The sequence below is a fragment of the Brachionichthys hirsutus genome, chromosome 15 (genome assembly GCF_040956055.1).
Source record: "Brachionichthys hirsutus isolate HB-005 chromosome 15, CSIRO-AGI_Bhir_v1, whole genome shotgun sequence".
Classification (NCBI taxonomy): Eukaryota; Metazoa; Chordata; class Actinopteri; order Lophiiformes; family Brachionichthyidae; genus Brachionichthys; species Brachionichthys hirsutus.
Window position 1 is genome coordinate 9,275,770 of NC_090911.1, and position 18,770 is coordinate 9,294,539.

The 18,770-nt window shown below is 46.0% G+C and overlaps 1 protein-coding gene across 1 annotated transcript in view; it reads left to right on the forward strand.

The window, feature by feature from the left end:
* Positions 1–18,770, forward strand: part of ece2a (endothelin converting enzyme 2a) — a 35,042-nt gene that overhangs the window by 11,529 nt on the left and 4,743 nt on the right. The window contains exon 3 of the mRNA XM_068749238.1: positions 6,946–7,229. Coding sequence (XP_068605339.1) covers positions 6,946–7,229 — 284 coding nt within the window. The remainder of the gene's footprint in view (positions 1–6,945; positions 7,230–18,770) is intronic.

An 18,770-nucleotide genomic window follows, 5' to 3' on the forward strand; every position in this document is an offset into this window, starting at 1 on the left:
GCTCACGCACGCGTGCACGCAGAAGACACATGTTTGGACTTTGCCACCAATCATAAACCCAAACTGGGCGGGGACTGCTGTATTATGATGCATGCTGTCCCACTCTCTTTTGATTGGCTGTGCGTCCCGGCCGATGTCTCTCAGTCGCTAAAACGAGACATAGCTCTTAGTTTAGGTCCTGTTTGCATGCCGTGTTGTGCATTATGCTGGAATGATAAATGCGACCGTGTGCTGCTAATGCGGCTACTTAAAAGGGAATGACTTCTCGGTCCATGACTGTTTGATGCGAGACTCTCCCGACTCTCCATTTATACTGTAAAGACAGATCATAAAATATGAATGGGCATCGTTATTCCTGTTCTTATTTCTCTGCCTCTGTCCAATGTCTCCTCTTTTCTTTTGCTTTGTGTGCCTGTTATCTTGGCTTGCTCCCAGTTCTTTTCCTTAAACTGCTCCTTAACTCTCCCCTGGCTCCTTTTGCTGCTGCTTCCCTTGTAGAGGCTCCTCACAGCCGATGGCAGCTGCATTCATGCCTCACATCACTGTCTGCTTCTTCTTCCTGTGCAGCGTTGCTCTCTGTTCTGGTCTGATTGTCTACACGTTTTTTTTTTTTTACACGCAGTCTTCTGCTCAGGTTACGGTTTATGCCTATAGGAGAGAGTTGTGAGGAGGCTGGAAGTAAATGAGGAGGGGTGAAAGCTGCGACTGACACGACAGTCTTTATCTCATCTGTTTGTGTGGAAGAGCAGCTTTACTGTTTTGCACTGTTAGCGTGTAGCCTTTGCTACCACCATTCCCTCCTCCTCCCTCTCTCATCCCCTCATCATCTCATCTCTACCATGATTACGCTTTGCCTCGCTGACCTGCAATGATGTAACTGCTTTTTGGCAGCAGGCTTTACCCTTGCCATTATATTCCCGGCCGTCTTTACGAGAGCCGCCGCATCTCGGTCTCTGCCTCGCTCTCTTCCCATTTGGATAATTTTTTAAGGTCTTAATCTAGTTCCTAATGCATTTCCCGGCAATAGCTCAATGTGCACGAGGAGTGGGATGAATGTGAATGATGGCGGAGAGAATTTACAACGTTCCCAGATGCCCTGGTGCTCCAGCTGCACGACTTTAAGGAGAGGCTCTGCGGGATGTGTTACTCCTGTTAAGTGATGAAGCGATAAGTAAAAGGATAACGGATAATGGCACTTGGCAGCTTCCCGCATCGATGTCTTTGGGTGTCAAAAGCATTGTCTCTCCTCTGGCAACATCTTTTAAACTGGAGTTTGGAGCATTTGTTTGGATCAACTTTCCAGCCCGCATCTCATTTAATCACTGTTCCAAAAAGAACAGTGATTTGATTCGTGAATAACATATTTAAGTTGATTTAATTATTGGTGTTTTGTGCCTTTCCACCAACCCAACTCCTGACTAATCATTTCCTTCAAAGTTCCAATAATCAATTTGGATTTTTTTTGCACCTTCTCCCTGTCATTGAGATTTTTTACTCCCAGCAGCCTGAACCGCGACATCAGACCGCTGTGCGGTGCTTTTTTACTGCAGCGATTCCTCCTGGGCCTCGGGTGGAGGTCATCGGAGGATTAACCTCCTCACGGGGAAACGGGGACATTATTTTCTTATGTCACATGCTGGCTCGGTTGACTATTTAGCTGTGAATATGATTTGTCGCACCCTTTGAGAACTCAATCAATGAACTGACTGACTGCAGAGAAAAACATTCTTATGTCAAGGCTGTTCATCTGCTCCGAGTGATTTTAATCAGATGGCATTATTTTTGTGTTTGCGCTCTTCTGCGTGTGTGTGTCTGTTTTGTAGTGTTTGTTTTACTCTCTGTTGAGGCCAGGTTGGGTCGGGCGGGACGGAGCTGTTTATTCTGCAGCCTCGATCATCTCTAGGCATCACTTTACTCTGCTCGTGTGCAAATCGAAGCATTTTAAAAGAAGGATTCTAGCATTGTTATTTTATTTTTTTCAAACAGGGTGTCGGGCTTTAAGACGAAAATCCCACCAATGGTTTGACGAAAATCCAACATCCACGGCGGCGGGTTCAGGATCGCTCCCAGACCCAGCTTAGCCTGGCGCCGCCTTATCGCACGGAGAGAGCGAGTGCTGGGTCTTGTGCCGACTCGCTCATTACGTATGTAGTTGGAGTCACTGCTGCAGCAGAGATCCCCGATAGAGAAAGCAGGGGAGAGAGGACATGGAGTCAGAGACAGTCCCTGAATACAAGACATCGCCGTTCACTTCCATCTTCCACTTCTCCCCTCTTTACCCTCGCACTCGCCAATGACTCCTTTTCACACGCATCTATCTGCTCCTCCTCGTCTTACGCATCTTTTCCCCCTGACTGCCTGTCCCACCCGTATTCACATCCGTCACCTGCCCATTTCCTACAAATTGAGTGTCATTTATACCTCCTCCTCAGCTCGGCGGCACCTCCTCATGCTGAAAGTAGCCCCCCCCGAAAGCAACTGGTATTACCGGAGTGGCTCTCCTTCCCCTGACCATGTAAGTGCTTCCTCTCTTGTGAGTGACATCACAGTGGATTGGGCGCCAGTGACAGGTGTGTGTTTCATCCGAAAGTTAAAGGTGGATAAAATGAAGCTTGCAGGGAAGATACCAGTTGCATAATATCCATGTCGGAGACACAGACACAAACGCACCCGGTCCTACTTCTCCACATGTCCTCCTTCTCACCTCCTCCACTCTTTCATTCTTGTGGACGAAGAACACCCAGTTCCTGTCAAACAGGAAGTGAACATGATTCAGCGAGAGCGGGCTATCACGTGTGTTATGCCGTGTGTAGATCTGGGGACGGTCCGAGCTGGTTGGATTCTTATTATCTGAGGCAGCAGGTGCTTCGAGCGGGACCTTCCTTTTACGCTCCGTCACTACACAGCTAGCTCACACGACCGAAAGACATGAAGACAAAGCCGATAAAGGAGTCCTTAATGCTTAGCAGACAAGCTGCTGGAGGACTGGGTGAATCCCGTGGCCCTCCTTCCCATCTGCGGGCCTGATTCTGGAACCTTCCCCGGATTAAATTACGACAGGACGACCCTGCGGGGAGACGGGCTATTTCTCCAGCAGGGATGCGTATGCTTTGTCAGCCGTACAGCTCCAGATGAGCCACACTGCGTAATTACACCAAGGTCAGGCCACAGAACCATTTACATACAGAAGCAGGCACCTTGAACTTTCCTGCCGACCAGGCAGAAAATTAACCAGTCGAGTTAGAGCCTGCGTGTTTATGTGTGTGTGTGTTGGGGCTCACGTTGAGTGTGTGTGTGCTTGAGGACTCGAGGCTACCTGTGTTGTTTCGGACATCTAATTTTGCCACAGACGTGGTCCTGGCAGGTGGTTATTTGAAAATGTCCGAAAAGGTTTTTCTCCTCTACACGGCCGTGTGTGTGTGTGCCTTTAAGTATGTGTGTTCTCGGTCATAGTGTGTGTGTGCCCCCCCCCCCCCCCCCCCCCCCCGATGCCACACACAGTGGGACGCTGACGTCTTTTCATATGAATCTTAAATGATGAATTTTAAATGATAAACTTACACACAGGGAGGTGAAGCTCTTACGGGCAGCAAGGTGCCATTTTTAGCATCTGGCGTGAGAAATTAAATTTGAAATGTGTGGGAAAATGTCCTCATTGGATGGAGGGATGAAGCTGACTGCCACGTCTGCGTACAGTCTTTGACTCCTGTTAGCATGATTAGCATGCCCGCAGCGACTCGGCTAAATGGCGAGCCTCCTCTTCGCTGCTGTTCCACGTTGTTGGAGCAGATTCATGGAAAAATAAATATTGGTCGCTTTTCATCTGACTCAGCACGGCTGCAATGAATATAAAGCGGAGTGTGTGTGTGTGTGGGGGGGGGGGGGGGGGGGGCGACGACTGTTGACAGACACAGCTGCTAACACAACTGTGCAAACAAACAGCCTCCGATGAGCTCCTCGAGTTCACGGTAACTCATTTAGGCCGACCCGACAGAGGCTGCGATCACGTGGATGTTTCCTTTTGAGCAGGAAAACATGGCTGTCCCAGAGGCTTCCCGTGGAGACGTTCCAAACGTCCTCCGTCACTCACACCAGCGCACGCCATCGACAGCCACACTGCCACAGCACACGCTCAATGATTCAGACAATGATGATCTCTTTACCCCGTTACGTTGCCGGGTTGCTTTGTTTGGGAGTAGAGACTTGTGAGAAGCGACAGCCTGGATAAGATGAGCCTTTGAGAGAACTCGATCCGGCCTTGCTGCTGATGCAACTCCCGACGAGCGTCTGAAACCGTTTGAAAAAGATGGAAGCAAAGAAATGTCTACGTCTGGGGAAGAAGCTAAAGTGAGGCTGCGTTCCGATCAGCTTGTCCCACACCTAAGCACACGTCAGTCTCTGTAGAGTAGACAACCCTAACCCTACCCCCCCCATCCTTAATGTGTCTAAGCCAGTCTGGGAAGAGAATAAATGCCCTGCATGCCTCTGACATCATGGAGTTTCCACTGCTGCTCTCATCTCACAGAGATAGCAGCGTCGATATTTCACACCTCTTGCTCACTAGCAGGGCTTCCCCATCTGGCCAGACATGGACGGTTTATGTGGAGGAAGATCATCTGAGAGCCCAAAGGTCAGGTGATTTGTATTGCAATCAATTGCAACGTTCTCCTTTTTAGAAAATTCTGGAGCTGCACCGTGTTTTCGCTTTCTTTTTTTAATCTTGATTATCAAAGGGTTTGTGAGGTCAGCTATGCAACCAGAGATCTTTGTTGGTCCGAGCATCTCCGAGTCTTCAGGAAGGGACTGCCTCCATGTTTGGCAAACATTGCTCTCCGGTCTTACGGCTGGTTTACGTCTTCTCTTGATTTTTGAATAGAACCTTTGTGCAGAATTTAATGTACAAATTAACAAAAGAGAGGCAAACATGACTAACAAAATGCTGGGAGTAACAAATGTCCCAAGCGGCTGCAAACCACAGTTTGTTTTCACAGATTTGTTATGAGTGGTATGATGACCTGGCTTTTCCATCCACACACACACACACACACACACACACACACACACACACACACAGCACAAGGTGATATGGGCCCTCTAACTTTAGTCTCCCTCTCTGCTGCACTGGATAATCCAGTTAAGATGTGTTTTCTGGCTTTCAGGAGGTTGTTAGCTTCCATCTTCCAAAAAAAACCAGACTTCAAGTTCAGCTTGGAAAGTTCTCTTGAATAAACCTTCATCCAATAAACACATGTGCTCCAGACGTGGAGTTCACCTGTCCGATAGGAGGAGCATGTGTGTGTGTGTGTGTGTATGAAGGTCAGAGGTTGCACGGGGACACCCTCCGATGTCAGAAACCTAAAAGGAGAATGGTTACTATAACTGTCACGGCAACACCTAGGAATGAATGGTCATGTGACATCCTGTCCTCACAGCTGAGTGCATGGAAAAAGAAAACACACATAGCGATGTCAGCAGGGGGGGGGATCCTTTGGAGACGATGTCTGGCATGCTTTGTGGTTTAAAAGGGCAGCGCAAGAGTGCATCCACTGCAGAAAGTACCAAATCTGGACGTTAAATCAGCCTCCGACCCTCAGTTTTATTCTAAAGTGAATAGCCGGAGTGAAAAGTTTGTCTTTGTTTATAGAACAACGTCTCCGTTCTTTTGTCCCCACCCATGTCCGCCTGTCAGTTTGTTTGCAGTGAACCGATCCAAATAGGTGAGTGGATCCATGCCAAAGGAAACATTTTTATAAACATTCTCACAGCCACTTCAGAGCATTTTTAGACCATATTTATTTAATATATTAAATAAGTATGATTAAGATGCAAAACACATCACACACATTTGTCCTATAAATATATATAAATGTTTATGTTGTAATAACAGAGCTGCGGTAATGGGATTTTGAATGACCTTCTCGAATTCTAGAAACACATCCAAATGACTTTTGACTTATTTTATGATTATCTTTCCGGATTTTTCCCAGTAAATCCTGTTTCTGGATGCAAAGACTCTCCACTGTTCCTGGGAGTTGGATCTTATTTGTCAAGTTGCTTCTTCCTGTGTGCAGAATGTATTTCCCCCCTCAAGCTGGTGGTTGAATGACTCAAGGTAAAAGGTTAAAATGATCTAAACCAACCAGCCGACTTACTTCCTTGTTTTTAAGCCAACATCACGAGGAGAGACGTCAGAACCTCGGGTCCACCCTGCAAGCAAACCCTTCCACGCTGGGGATTTCCAGCTGTACGTTTTAAAGCATCTGTATCTGGTTCTGTAGCTCCTCTTCTTCCTTCCAGTTATCCCTCAGCTTATCCCTCAGCGTGAGGGAGATTAACAACGCGTTGTCTTTGTGCACGAACTGACTCAGACACGCTCTTGAATATGAAGCTTTTGGAGGATGGTAATTAGTCAAAGCAGTAAGGTGATAACAAGCGGCTGCCTCGGCGGCGCCGATGCCAACGTGCTGCCGGAAATCACCAGGCTGTCACACTTCCTCCCGGGTGCACACACACACACATACAAACTTCAGGACAGGATATTATTACTGTACTTCTCTTCAAACTGTACTGAAATACAATATTCGCATCAAGGTGGTGGATAAGACTCCCTCATGTACTCTTCACCGCCCACTCCTCCTCTTCCATCCACACGATCTATCAGCCATCTGATCCGAAAGGTGAGATGCTGCATTCAGTAGATTATTTTCATCTTGTCCTGCATCATCTTAACCTTTCTCTTTAATCCTGTCTGTCGCCCGGTGGAAAGCTACAACGACACTGGCGACGGATTTCTTCGCCCGTCTGAGGTCATCTCACCCCCCCCGATGCCTCCTGGGAATGTCTCCTTGGCTCATCAATCACAGCAGCGGCGTCCCGGTCATAACAGTCGCTATTTCCATGATAGGTAAAACATTTTCCTCAAAGAGGTCTCTTCTTTCCTTTCAGGTTGTGGAAACAGCAGCATGAGTGGCGACATGTACGGTGCCGGCTACCAGTCCATCACCAACGTGGACTACTCCTCAGTGTGCGTCCGTGCGCTGAGGGCCAGGCACAGGGAATGTCCTGGTATGACCTGGCACGAAATGGACTTGCAGCAGCTCCTCTTTCCCGATGCTTCCTTCGACGTCATCCTGGAGAAGGCCACGCTGGACGCCATCATGGTGGAAGAGAAGTCGCCTTGGAACCTTTCGACACGGACCGCCGCTACCGTCCACCAGGCGCTCACAGAGGTACCGCACTGTTCAAGGCTATGGATCCCTGTTGGGGTGGAATGCTGCTCAATTTTGAGTTTGGGTTTTATAAAGTTTAGTGTTCATTTCTTTAATCAAAACTTTAATCTGTAATTACAAATATAGTTCAATTAATGATGACTTCAGAAACTCTGGGAAACCCTGCAAGGAAAATAACGTGAATTTCGTGGCTGTTCGATGCACATTTGGGAGCCATTCCATTTTGTGCCGTGCGTTATAGTCCAATGGCAGTTTTTACATTTGATTTGGCGCCAGTTTTAACTGGTATATCACAGTGCCAGTTGTCAGCAGGTAAAACATCTGTCCCTTCAAAATAAAGTGAATTGCATCACAACCATGCATTTTCTTGGCTGCGGCGTAGCAAACTGTCTTCTGACTGAATTATTCAGTCAGAAGACAGTTTTTCAGTCAGATATTTTCATCACCCTAAATCCATGGAAAAGCTGGACTCAAGGAGTAAACAAATGCATATACGGTGCTAAATGTGGCGAGTTTTAAGGACAGCGCTAACAATAAACACACACACACACAGATATTCATCACAGAAGTAGACAGTCTGCTGTTTTCCTCCAGCAGAGAGGCTGTGAGTGTGAGGGGAGGATCAGTGTGTTTGGGGGGGGACAGATGGGAGGATTTGACTTCCTGTCAAAAGAAGTGAAGCTGAACTCACGAAGCAGCCTCGTCTGAGAGCCATCGCTGTGCGAGAGTTGAGATCCTCTCGCTCGTCATCACCTGCTTCGCTTCACGCCATCGCTTCTTCTCGCATCTACCTTTCACACCATTGTTCTCACTTTAGTTTCTCTCAGCTGCTCTACGCTCAGGGCCGCGTGAGGACGCCAATGTGTGATTGTGTTCATGTTGCCTCTCTGCTGCCACCAAATGTAAGCGTGTAATCGCAGACAAGTCGACAGTCCTCTGCACTGGTGTATTTCTGCATGTACAGTTCCAATCCACGCGCGCGCGCGCGCGCGTGTGTGTGTGTGTGTGTGTGTGTTATGTGTGTGTTTTTCGCAAATGTGTTAGGTGGGTTCATAGCTCATTTCAATCTCTCACAAGAAAATGAAACGGTGACAGACGGAGAGAGATGAGAAAGGTGGGGAAGAAAGGGAGAAAGAAAGAGAAAGCCCTCTAGGAGCAGGAAAATGGCCTGAGTGCTGAAAAAGGCCATCGCTGAAGACATTTTTGCTGGATTCATGCAAAATGCAAATGAAAAGAAAAGACGAGAAAAGGGAGGGAAGAAGAAACTGAATGCAAAGCGAAGAAGCAGGAGACAGAAAGCAGGACTGACAGAAAGCTAATGAGCAGTGCGCCAGTGTGAGACCGTTGGGAAGACGGTGGCCGAGGAGAGAGTGGGACTCGCTAAAACCAAAGACGTATGCTGGCGACGCTCAGCTAGCAGCAAAGTGCACGAACCTAGGTGCCAGTTATGTTAAGATAACAATGTGCAAAAGCTCAAATCTGCAGCATGCAAACGGCAGAAATCCGGACACACACACTTTGTCGTGGTGCAACAACAAACCCAGATTCATATCTGCTGCTAACACACACAAGCTAAATCTCACGGTGGAAACCGTGGTGCACCGAGGTGTGAAATTTATTTCACAGCCTGACATGCTCTGTGAATCACTCTTTACTGTTGCTATGGTGACTCTTTCGTTGGCTATCATCTCAGACTGACACTTTTAATTGCTAACCTTTAGTCCTGCTTATAGAGTAGCGCCGGGGATCACAAGAGCTAGATTATAGTTTTACAGTCCTGTTAAAAGGTCAAAATGCAAATCTGTGGCTTCGATGCACAGCGAGATTTTTGTCTTTTCTCCTCCTTCACTTGGTGATCAAAGTGCAGAGTCAGCTTAATATTAGCCCCACCCCCTCAAGGCTACGGAAGGTTTTTGGAGATGCAAGGTGTAGAATGTAATACTGCACAGAGAGTTTATTGCTGAGTTAAAGTCAAATCATGTTGTGTATATATGTGTATATCCAAAGATATCATCTCTCAGAAATGTATGTTTTCCTGAAACTACGAGGATCTTTTTGTTGACTATAAGAGGGTTTTTATAAACCCGAGGGGTCATTAAGTTTTATCATTAAACTGCCACTTCGGTAGCAATTCATTTTTTCTCAAAGCATCATCCCGTGGCATCATGGAAGATGATTCCGCAGGAGGAGGAGCCTGTTAGCTGAAGACTCTGGGTACTGTAGTTCCGTAGGTCCCTGCATCCTGGACTATAATTGTTCCAGGTAGGTAATAGGGAACTGTGAGCTATTAAATTAGTGTGTGGGTGTCTGACCGTGAAGCTTTGTATGTGAGAATGCTACTCAGTCCTCATCTTGAATATAAGGAGTCATTGCTGATGAGTGAAGATGGGCGAGATACTGGAAGCTCTGACTCATCCACTCATCTGAAGGTCAACGGTTCGATCCCCGGCCTAGACCGTCAGTCTGTATGTTGAAGCCAAGAGCAAAACACTGCACCTCAAACTGCTCTTAATGGCTGTTCCATTGGTTGATTGAAACCAGCCAATCAAAATATGACGTTACAGAATCACACAATGTTCTCGTACAACGTACAACAATAACAAATATGGCGTCTGGAGGAGGCTGCGACAATGAAGCTAACTTTTTGGTCTGTGAGGCCTTTAGGCTCATCGAGACTTGAGGACGGGGAATATTCCTCTTTTTTTATTTTTTTTTATTTTTCTCTTCTTCGTTGCTTACAAATGAATTTGTGTTGCTTGAGTTGCAGCTACACTGCCCCCCCCCCCCCCAGCCATTTCCGGTGGTACTGCTCAGTTTCTGAAAATTGTACACGAGTACATACAAAACAAGCATCCATATCCACTTCCGTCTTTAATCTAGAGCCTCAACGTCCGTTCAGAGTCGCTGATTTAGTTATTTCTTTTAAAGAGTGAGGCAGCAAGACGTAGCAGGACGGAGTGTTTTAAAAGCAGCTGGTCCCAGTTAGCAGCTAAATCAAAGATGGCGTCCCAGTAGGCGGCGACACTGCTGCGTTACCTGACCACTCTCTTGCTTGAAGAACGTCTGTGCACATCTGAAAGCGCACACTGTCGCCTCGTTAAGCGTAGAACTATGGCTGCGTACAGCAGGCCCGGGTTGTAGCGGTATTGCATGATCTCTGAGCGAGCAGGACTATTGATTTGTTGTCCTTGGCTCCAGCTGTGGAGAGTTCTCCCTTGCTCCATTACTGAGAATACTGGATGCCTGCCAGGAAGTTGGCCCCGGGGAAACAGCCATCTCAGGACACACACACGACGCACTCACATAGATGGCAAGACATTTATGCAGACACACACGTGATTTAGTTTCATTCCTCATACTTAGTGACATTTATTCTAGTAGTACTCAGATGACAGTGTGAATCCATGTGTGTACCCGGATCAAATACTTTAACCCAATCTACTTTACCATCTCTCTCTTTCTTTTTCTTTTTAATGTGTGTCCCTTGTTTAAATTTATATTTGACCTGGTTTGAAGATTGCTGTAAGAAATGTCCTCAACATTGCACTGCAAGAAGAACTATTGCGGAAAGATAATGATCTGGATTCTGGAACCTTCCTGTGAAGCGTTGGAGGATGTAAACAGGAAGCATAATGTTACCATAGCAGCTAGTTAGCTAAAAGCCAAAACTATATACACAATATATTAGCAGTTTCTAAAAACATCGTACACATGGATGATGCATGACAATGACCACTGGATTACTTTTAGTGGATAACTTAAAATATATATATATATTGTTAGCATGCAACATCTGGAGATATGAGGAGATTCCTAATCAGATTCTGAGAAGAAGTTCAGATGTGCAGAAAGCCAGGGCAGTAATTATATTAAAAATCTTTATTGCCTCACGTCTTCTCTTCTTCCATTTGTCTTTTCCCTCCACTTCTTGTTTATGCCTGCATGCATGCTGAGGTATCTGTGCAGGCACGATGCAAACGGCTTCGTGCTTGTGTTGTTCTGCATGCCCGACTTTGCACACCTGCAGGAGTCTTTGTGTATGTTTCCCTGCTTACATGCCGCTTGTGTATATCTCTGCATTCCGTGCTCTGTGGTTGGTGTATGCGGGGGCTGGCCCGATGAACCCTCTCCTCTCCGGCTCCAGCAGAGGGAAAGTAGAGCAGTGGAGCACACGTGAGGGAGAAGGAGCGCGGCTCAACTGGGATTCTGGCGGCGCATGCGCGTAGCGCTGAGGATGAGGGATCAAAGATGGATCGTGTGTTGCGCTTTAGTGTCTCTCCATCCTGTACTTCTTGATCTTTTAATCTGTTTACCTGATTGCAGTGTTACTGTGGGGGAAATTGTGCTTCCAAATCTTTTTTTCTCACCTCTCAAAAACATGTTTAACCTCTACACGGGGTGGAGATTATAATCTGCAGGGAATGCATTAGTGGTGTTTGTTTGAGAGGAGAGAGATGTGGAATGTGAACTCTAGACTGCAGCAGCCCGGTGGAATGAAAAGTAAAGTTATACTTTCTCCATTTTATGAAATAAAATATTTTCAATGGATGTGTGAGGTAAATTAAACTTTTAATTTGTATGACAAGACGTGGTAAAAACATGTTTGGACATACCTGCTCTGCCGAGAGGGGGGGGGGGGCAAGCCCACATCAAGTAAACATGCGGAGCATTCACATGCATTCTCACACGCACGCACACGAACACACAGAGCACACCGTTACCTAGGCGACTGGTATCGACCACAGAGAGCTGTTCCTATGGAAACAACGGATGCCTAAAGGACGAAGATGATTAATTGGAAATTGAGAATATAGGAGAGAGGGGTGAGGAAGACGAGAGACGAGGGACCGGAAAGATGATAATGAGGGAGCGGAAGACTTCCTCAGCAGGGGTGTGGTCAGAAACCTGAAAGGAGAAAAGCGTACACTCAGGAACGAATGAGTGTTGAAGTCATATGTTCTGTACTCTTGTTTATTCAGGTGAGTTGAGAGGGGGAAAAGGTGATTTAGTCATTGCAATCACAGAAAACCCTAAAAATGTCAATTCAGTTTTGAAGTTTCTATTGAGCACCATGTTTGCCAAACACTGTTCCTCGGCTGACTGCAGTGTCTGGGAGTATTTTTTAAGATAGGATGTTCTCCCCCTCCCTCTGTCTGCCTTCGTCCCCATCTTCGCCTTTGTTCTTCGATCACGGTGTTAGAATGCCGGAGAATCGATACAGGCACTTGTCTTTCATTATGGCGTTTCAAAGTCAGTGAGGAGGGAGGAGAAAAGAAAGGTTTGTGTTTGTCTGTTTGTTCCCCTGTTGAATGAATCACTTCTGCATTCCCTCCCGTCTACGCGCCAGTCACAATCATCATGCCTGTCTCTAATTGTGCACTGTGTGGAGTGCATTCTGCCACGCAGTCAACATTATGGGATCCGGGGACTCGAACCCGCATGCAGGATTATGTTCATAGGAGTGCTATTAATACAGATAGTCATGAATTAAGTGGGCTAACTCATAAACTAGGGTTAATTTTTGATGCACATTATATTTGTATTTGCATGATTTGGGAAATCCAAAATTTGTTTTCGTGTCCGTCCACTGGCATGTGTGCCTGCGTGAAGTGTTTCTGGGTAGATAGGCCCCAGCCAGCTGTGAAAACAGTCCTCTTCCACACGCAGCAAATCAATCGGGCCCGCACTCTCTCTCCTCGGCTGCACTCAATTTGCTCCCTCTCATCTGCTCAAACCTTTCACCGTGTCCACTGAAAGCCGGCCTGGGTCGATGCTGAGCCTTGTGATCCTCTATCTTCCCACACTCCTGTCCCACAGCGAACGCCCAGAGGTCTCGCAAGAGGGAGAGTTTCCTCTGTTGCCAGAGGTTGAGCACACAAACATCATGGTGAGTCCGTCTCAAGTAAACAAAATGATCTCCTCTCTTTTGAGCTAATGGACACGAGCAGAAAGCTAAGGTAACAGCCGTCTGTTGCTGTGGAGGAATAATTGAAGTTGGGAGAGGGCACTGATTTGTGCTCACCAGAAATAGACCCGTTTCCTGCAGGTGCAAACAGATCATGGAACCCTTCAGTTGTCGGCTGTGAAGTCTTTTTTTGGCTCGGCTGAAAGAAGAATTAAGAGACGAGGAGGTGGGGGAAGCTCCTGTAGACTCTAATAGGCAGTTGCCGCATACAAGTTTGCTGCAACTTGATGTGGCTGTGGAGTTCTTTTCATGCAGATTCTGTTCAAGGGTTCCAGGATTACTTTCACGTTGCATTGTTTGTCAACCAGATGTGCAGGAAAAGCTCGTGCAGAGCGATTGCCAGCGGTTTGACGTTAACCCTCTGGCTTAATGAGCTTATAGATGATTGTCTGCTGGTTCAGATCATTTATGTGTCTTTCCTTGTCTCTCAAACACGAGTCATTCCCAGGTGTCTCATTGAATATCTTGTGTTGATCTTTTTAACTGGAACTAAATCTGTCATCTTTTCATCATCTCAAGCCTTCTGCGTTTTCCCCTTTGCCACTTTTTTTTCCAGATGTGCAGCATCCAGTCGTTTGGAACAGCTGGTCGCACACTGCTAAACATACACATATAAAAGCAGTGGACACTATGACACACAGACAGATGCACAGACATGCGTCCACCCTCATTGCAGCTGCAGATGTGTAGGCAGAGCTTTTTGCTTTCCACTTGCTGAGGAACTGCATCGTCGTGCTAAACGGCTTCTTGACTGCCTCCAGATAATTATAGCTTCCTTTAAATGACACCTCCCATGTTGAAAGGCGCATGACTCTGCTAGCATCTGTCAGGACAGCACAGACCACTGTTACTCATTTGAACTCATCTTAGCAAATAGAAAGTGTGTTTTAGTTTAGGTTTCTGTTCTGGAATGTAAGCTTATTGGCCCATGAGTTTAATTTATAAGACCAAAACAGATGACAGAATCTAAGAATAACTACAAATGAATAAACAATAACTGTAAAAAAAAAAAGAAAAAACAGGCAGGACACTAGTTTGCTTTGTTTATAGCCCCGAGCTCGTGCTGTTGTTGGCGGGGGCTACACACCACTGCATCAGAAGCATCCCAAACACAGCAAAACAGCAAAACAGCAAAACAGAGCAGCGCCTCAGCAACTGCAGACACTGTTCCACTGTTCTCATGGGTGATACGTGCTCATTCAGTCCATACTATCATTTTTGTGGGACAATTATCTTAGCAAAAGCTTTATTTTAGATGCACAACAAGCTCCAAGGTTCCCTATGTGACAGCAGCTGAACAGGCCGAGGCAGCGCGTCGCAGCCCAACTTCAGTGACGGGAAGATGAGAGAGATAGATGGAGATGTGCAGAGGGTGGAGTGCGCACACCAAGACATTACTGGAAGTGTTTTCCGACTGTAATTTCTGGGAAGCAGCCTCTAATGCGGAACTCTGCAAATAAGTGTGATAGGCTCGGCTTTACCTGTCTGCAGGAAGCGCTTTCTCGTTATTTACTTAGTAACAACCACGATGTTGTTAAGATAAGAATGGGAAAAAGAATTCTATCTGCCGGTAGATTCAGTGTTTGGTTTTAGTCTGATGGGATTTGAGGAGCGACGGAATCTTCCAACGCAGGAGGCCTCAGTCCATTCCCGACGTTTTATGTGTATCACGTTCGCATCATTTAGAGCAGGGGTGGGCAATTATTTTTTTTCCGTGGGGCCCACATGAGAAACAGAAAATATTCTGGAGGGCCGGGCCAAAGCATATTTATCTTTTATTTCTGCGGCTGCACGCTGGACCGTTTAACTGCACTGGCAAAGATGATTTAGGTAAAGGTGAATCGTCACCTGGTTTAAGCATCAAAGCGTGCCCAGAAACTCTTGTCGTTTTCCGATGGGTGCTCTCAAACATTCAGCACATGCATCGTCTGGAACCTCGACGCTCTTTCTGCCTTCATGAACGGATGAACAGGGAGTCAAAGTGTCGAAAAGTCAAAGCGTTCCTCATAAAGGTGGGGAGAGGAGAGCATGTTGATGTCGTGCCAGCCGTTAGCCGGCACAGTGGTTATGTAATGTTTGCTGTACGTGGCCAACAGACGTGCGAGATGAATGTCGATGAGGCTGCTCCCTCCTCTCTCTTTTTGTGGGCTCATGTTCATCATTATAAAATATTTGACTCTCCCCCAAGAACTCCCACTCGTGATGCGCTAGAATAAAACCAGCCGGTTTGGTCGGAAGATGCATCTGTGAGTCTCATCTACAAGAAGATTGATGGATGGATGGATGGTTGGATGGATGGTTGGATGGATAGCCGTGGCGATCGACGGATGCGTCGGTGCTCCGCCACTGTACTTTTCTCTCTCTTGTTTTTCTTTCCTCCCTGTTTTTTTTTTTCATCTCTTCATCCCTTCTGTCCTCACCTCCCTCTGCCTCTCCAGCAACAAAATCTCCACCTCCCTAGTTTCCATAGCGACAAGTTGCCATGGCAACTAAGTGCGCTCAGTGCATCGCATCCTGCTCTCTCCGTGTGAGAGATTTTCGGGAAGGGAAAGTTTGTTTTGTCCGTCTGCTGCTGACGACAATTTAAGTGAAACTGTGGATTTGATTGGAAACACTTTTTTTTTTTTTACTGTAAATTCCATTTAATGTGTACAATATATATACATTAATGCCATAAGCTCTGATAGAGAATTTTAAATATGCAAATCAAACTAAATATACTAAAGGGGTCTTTTATGTCAGCATGTTGTGGTTCAAGCTTCAAATCATTCCTGTTTAGTCTTTTCTGTCCGTCAATATATCAGATTTACTTGCAGAACATGCGTGTGTCTGAGTCTGAGCTGGGACATGTCCCTTCTCTGTTCTCTGTCCCCCCCTACCTTTCTTCTCCTATGGAATCTCTGTTATGTCCTCCTCTGCTTTATGTAGAGAGCTTGAACCACTTGCCAAACGTTGCAATTCTACAGGAAAAAAAAATGGACTTGGCTTTTGTGTCACTGCAAATGTAAAAATAGATGGGAAGAAAGCAATAACAGCAGAGCTGTCCTTGTGTGCAGCATGGTGGTGGACGGGCAGGGGGGGGGTTGGCTGATTTACAGATATTCATCAGAGTTATTCCTCCTCTCCACTCTGAACCCTTTGGGACGACTGTATGGGGTCACATTGTTCTGACCTGAGGAATACGCTGGCGGTGGGAGCATCAATGTCTGCTTGTAGCCAGATTGTTGCTTGCAGAACTTAATTATGAAAAACAACAGCCTTGGGGTGCGTTGAATTTGTTTGTAAAATGTCTGTTTAAAAAAAACAAAAAAAGCAAAGTCAGACAGACAGATAAGTATAGATGGTCGAGCAGATGGCATGAGAGAGTGATATACCTGTTGCCGAGGCGATACCATCATGCTACTATTGAGATTCATGTGAATTTGAATGCCATCGTGTTTAATTTATACAGAGTAATTCACACAAGTGAGTCATAGTCATCTATTCGAGCCACATCAGGACTGCTGAAGCGAAGCACTGCAGCTTGTGCCGTCTGGAAAAGTTTCCTCTTTTTTTTTAGCAGAAGAAGCAACTCTTATTATTAGAGGACGGAGGATTTATGGGGACCTCGGTGGGCGATCTTCAGCCCACTCTCTAACACTTCAGCCGACCTAGTTTGTGGCTGTGTACGAGCTGCGTCTTCTGCCTGCAGGATCGAATGCTGCCACAAAAAATAGCTCCCGAATAATAGCAATGTAGTCCGCCAGCACTTTGCACAAGTACGGCCACTGTTGAGCCTCTGCTCGGTTGGACGTGATGCTTGGGTTGGACAGAGCAGGTTTTATCCCACCCGACTGTTCAGAGATGTTTTTTTTTTTCTGGAGGCTATTGATTGGTTTTATTTTTAGAGTTGCTTCAGGATGTGACTCTCTTTCATGCTGGTGGGGCGATGCAGAGGGATTTGTTCAGTCCCTTTGGGATTAGCTGTGGGAAAAGCGCTCTTGATGTTGTTTGTCACTACTGTCCACACAAATCAGGCTAACAGCTAAAGTGACACGTTTGCGTGTGTGTTTTTTTTTAATACAAGCCGCTTATATCAGCCGAGTCAAAATTCAATTTGTCATTTCCCTAAAGACTTAAAGACAAGTTTACCCTGTTAACCATGAAATCGTAATACTTTACTGCTATTACAGTCAGCCATGATTTTGACATATGAATCTTTTTCTATCATCCAGTCCATCTAAGTGAAACTTGATATTTATAGATCAGCACGTCTGCGGTTCTGATCCGTTTCTACAATGGGAAGAGTGTCTCTGCTCGTCACTGTCGTCGCTGTTTGACACTCCGACATCTGTATTTAGGCCTCAGGAGCTCATGGGAGAGTTCAGGGTTTCCCCCACAGCACGGCTCTGTCCCAAAATAAACCTGACTCAGGAAATGGGACCATTTTATTTGTGCTTTATTCAAAATAACGACAATGAAGTAAATTTAGATCCCTTCTCTGGAGGTTCAACACACATCCTGCAATGAAGGATGTCAGGATTATCTTTCTTTTTGATGTATTGTTGTTGTTGTTTTTTACTGTATTCCTTACATTCTGTTTGCTTTGACCTTGAAGGGTTTTTTCAGCATTTTCCAAGCTCTTTTATGAGAGTTTATTCTGCCCCCCCTCTATTGCAAAAATGAAGATCTAATATTGGAGATAGCAGCATTAGCCTCCTTAACATCTCCACATTGATTTCCCATATGAGCTGTTGCAGCTAGGAATGTCCTACCCAGGGAAACCGACTAAACTAGCTGAGCTGCACAAACCGATGTGATTTAGACGGAGAGCTTCTCTCTGCCTGAATACAGGGACTTGGTCTAGAGTCGGGTACCAGAATAGATTCTTACTTTCAGCCATGATTTGTTCTTCATCATTGAAGTCGGCCCTGGACCTGCAGCGCAGCAGTCAGTTCCTGATTCCTGACACTCTGTGGATGAACGGTTCAACAGGGCAAGGAAGAAAAACACCTCCAGCAGGCCATCAGTCAATCGATCAATCACCCAGTTGTGTGGTGAGAAAAACGTTTGATGAAGCCAGGGATGGGCAACCTGAACATATCTAGGTTACAAGATCCTCCAAAGCATCTTCTTGATTTAACCAAGTCGTTTTTGCCTTTCAAATAAGACGTTAGCCGCTATGTAAAGACGAGGTAATGACCCAGTTATGGGAGGTTATATTTTTTTGCCTCTAAGCAATACTCTTCCCAACGCTCACGTTTTGCTCCAGTTTGTTCGAGCTCCTCTGAGAAACTAGATGACTTTATTAATCACACGTACGCCGACCTGTTCCCGCACAAGGTTTTTAATCAAGTCTGCATTATTTAAATCACTTTGCACCAAGAACAGGAAGCATTTATTGTGAAATACTGCTTTGTATTTATTTGTGGCTGCTGGTGGTCAGCTATAGATTAAGGAAAAGCAAAGGAAACACACACACACACACACACACAGACACACATTGCAGTGATGCTGGGAGCATGACAGTGGGTGGTTGTGGGCGTGTGCAGTGAGTCTCTGTCTTCCTCCGCCGGTGAGAAAAGTAGTGCAGTAAT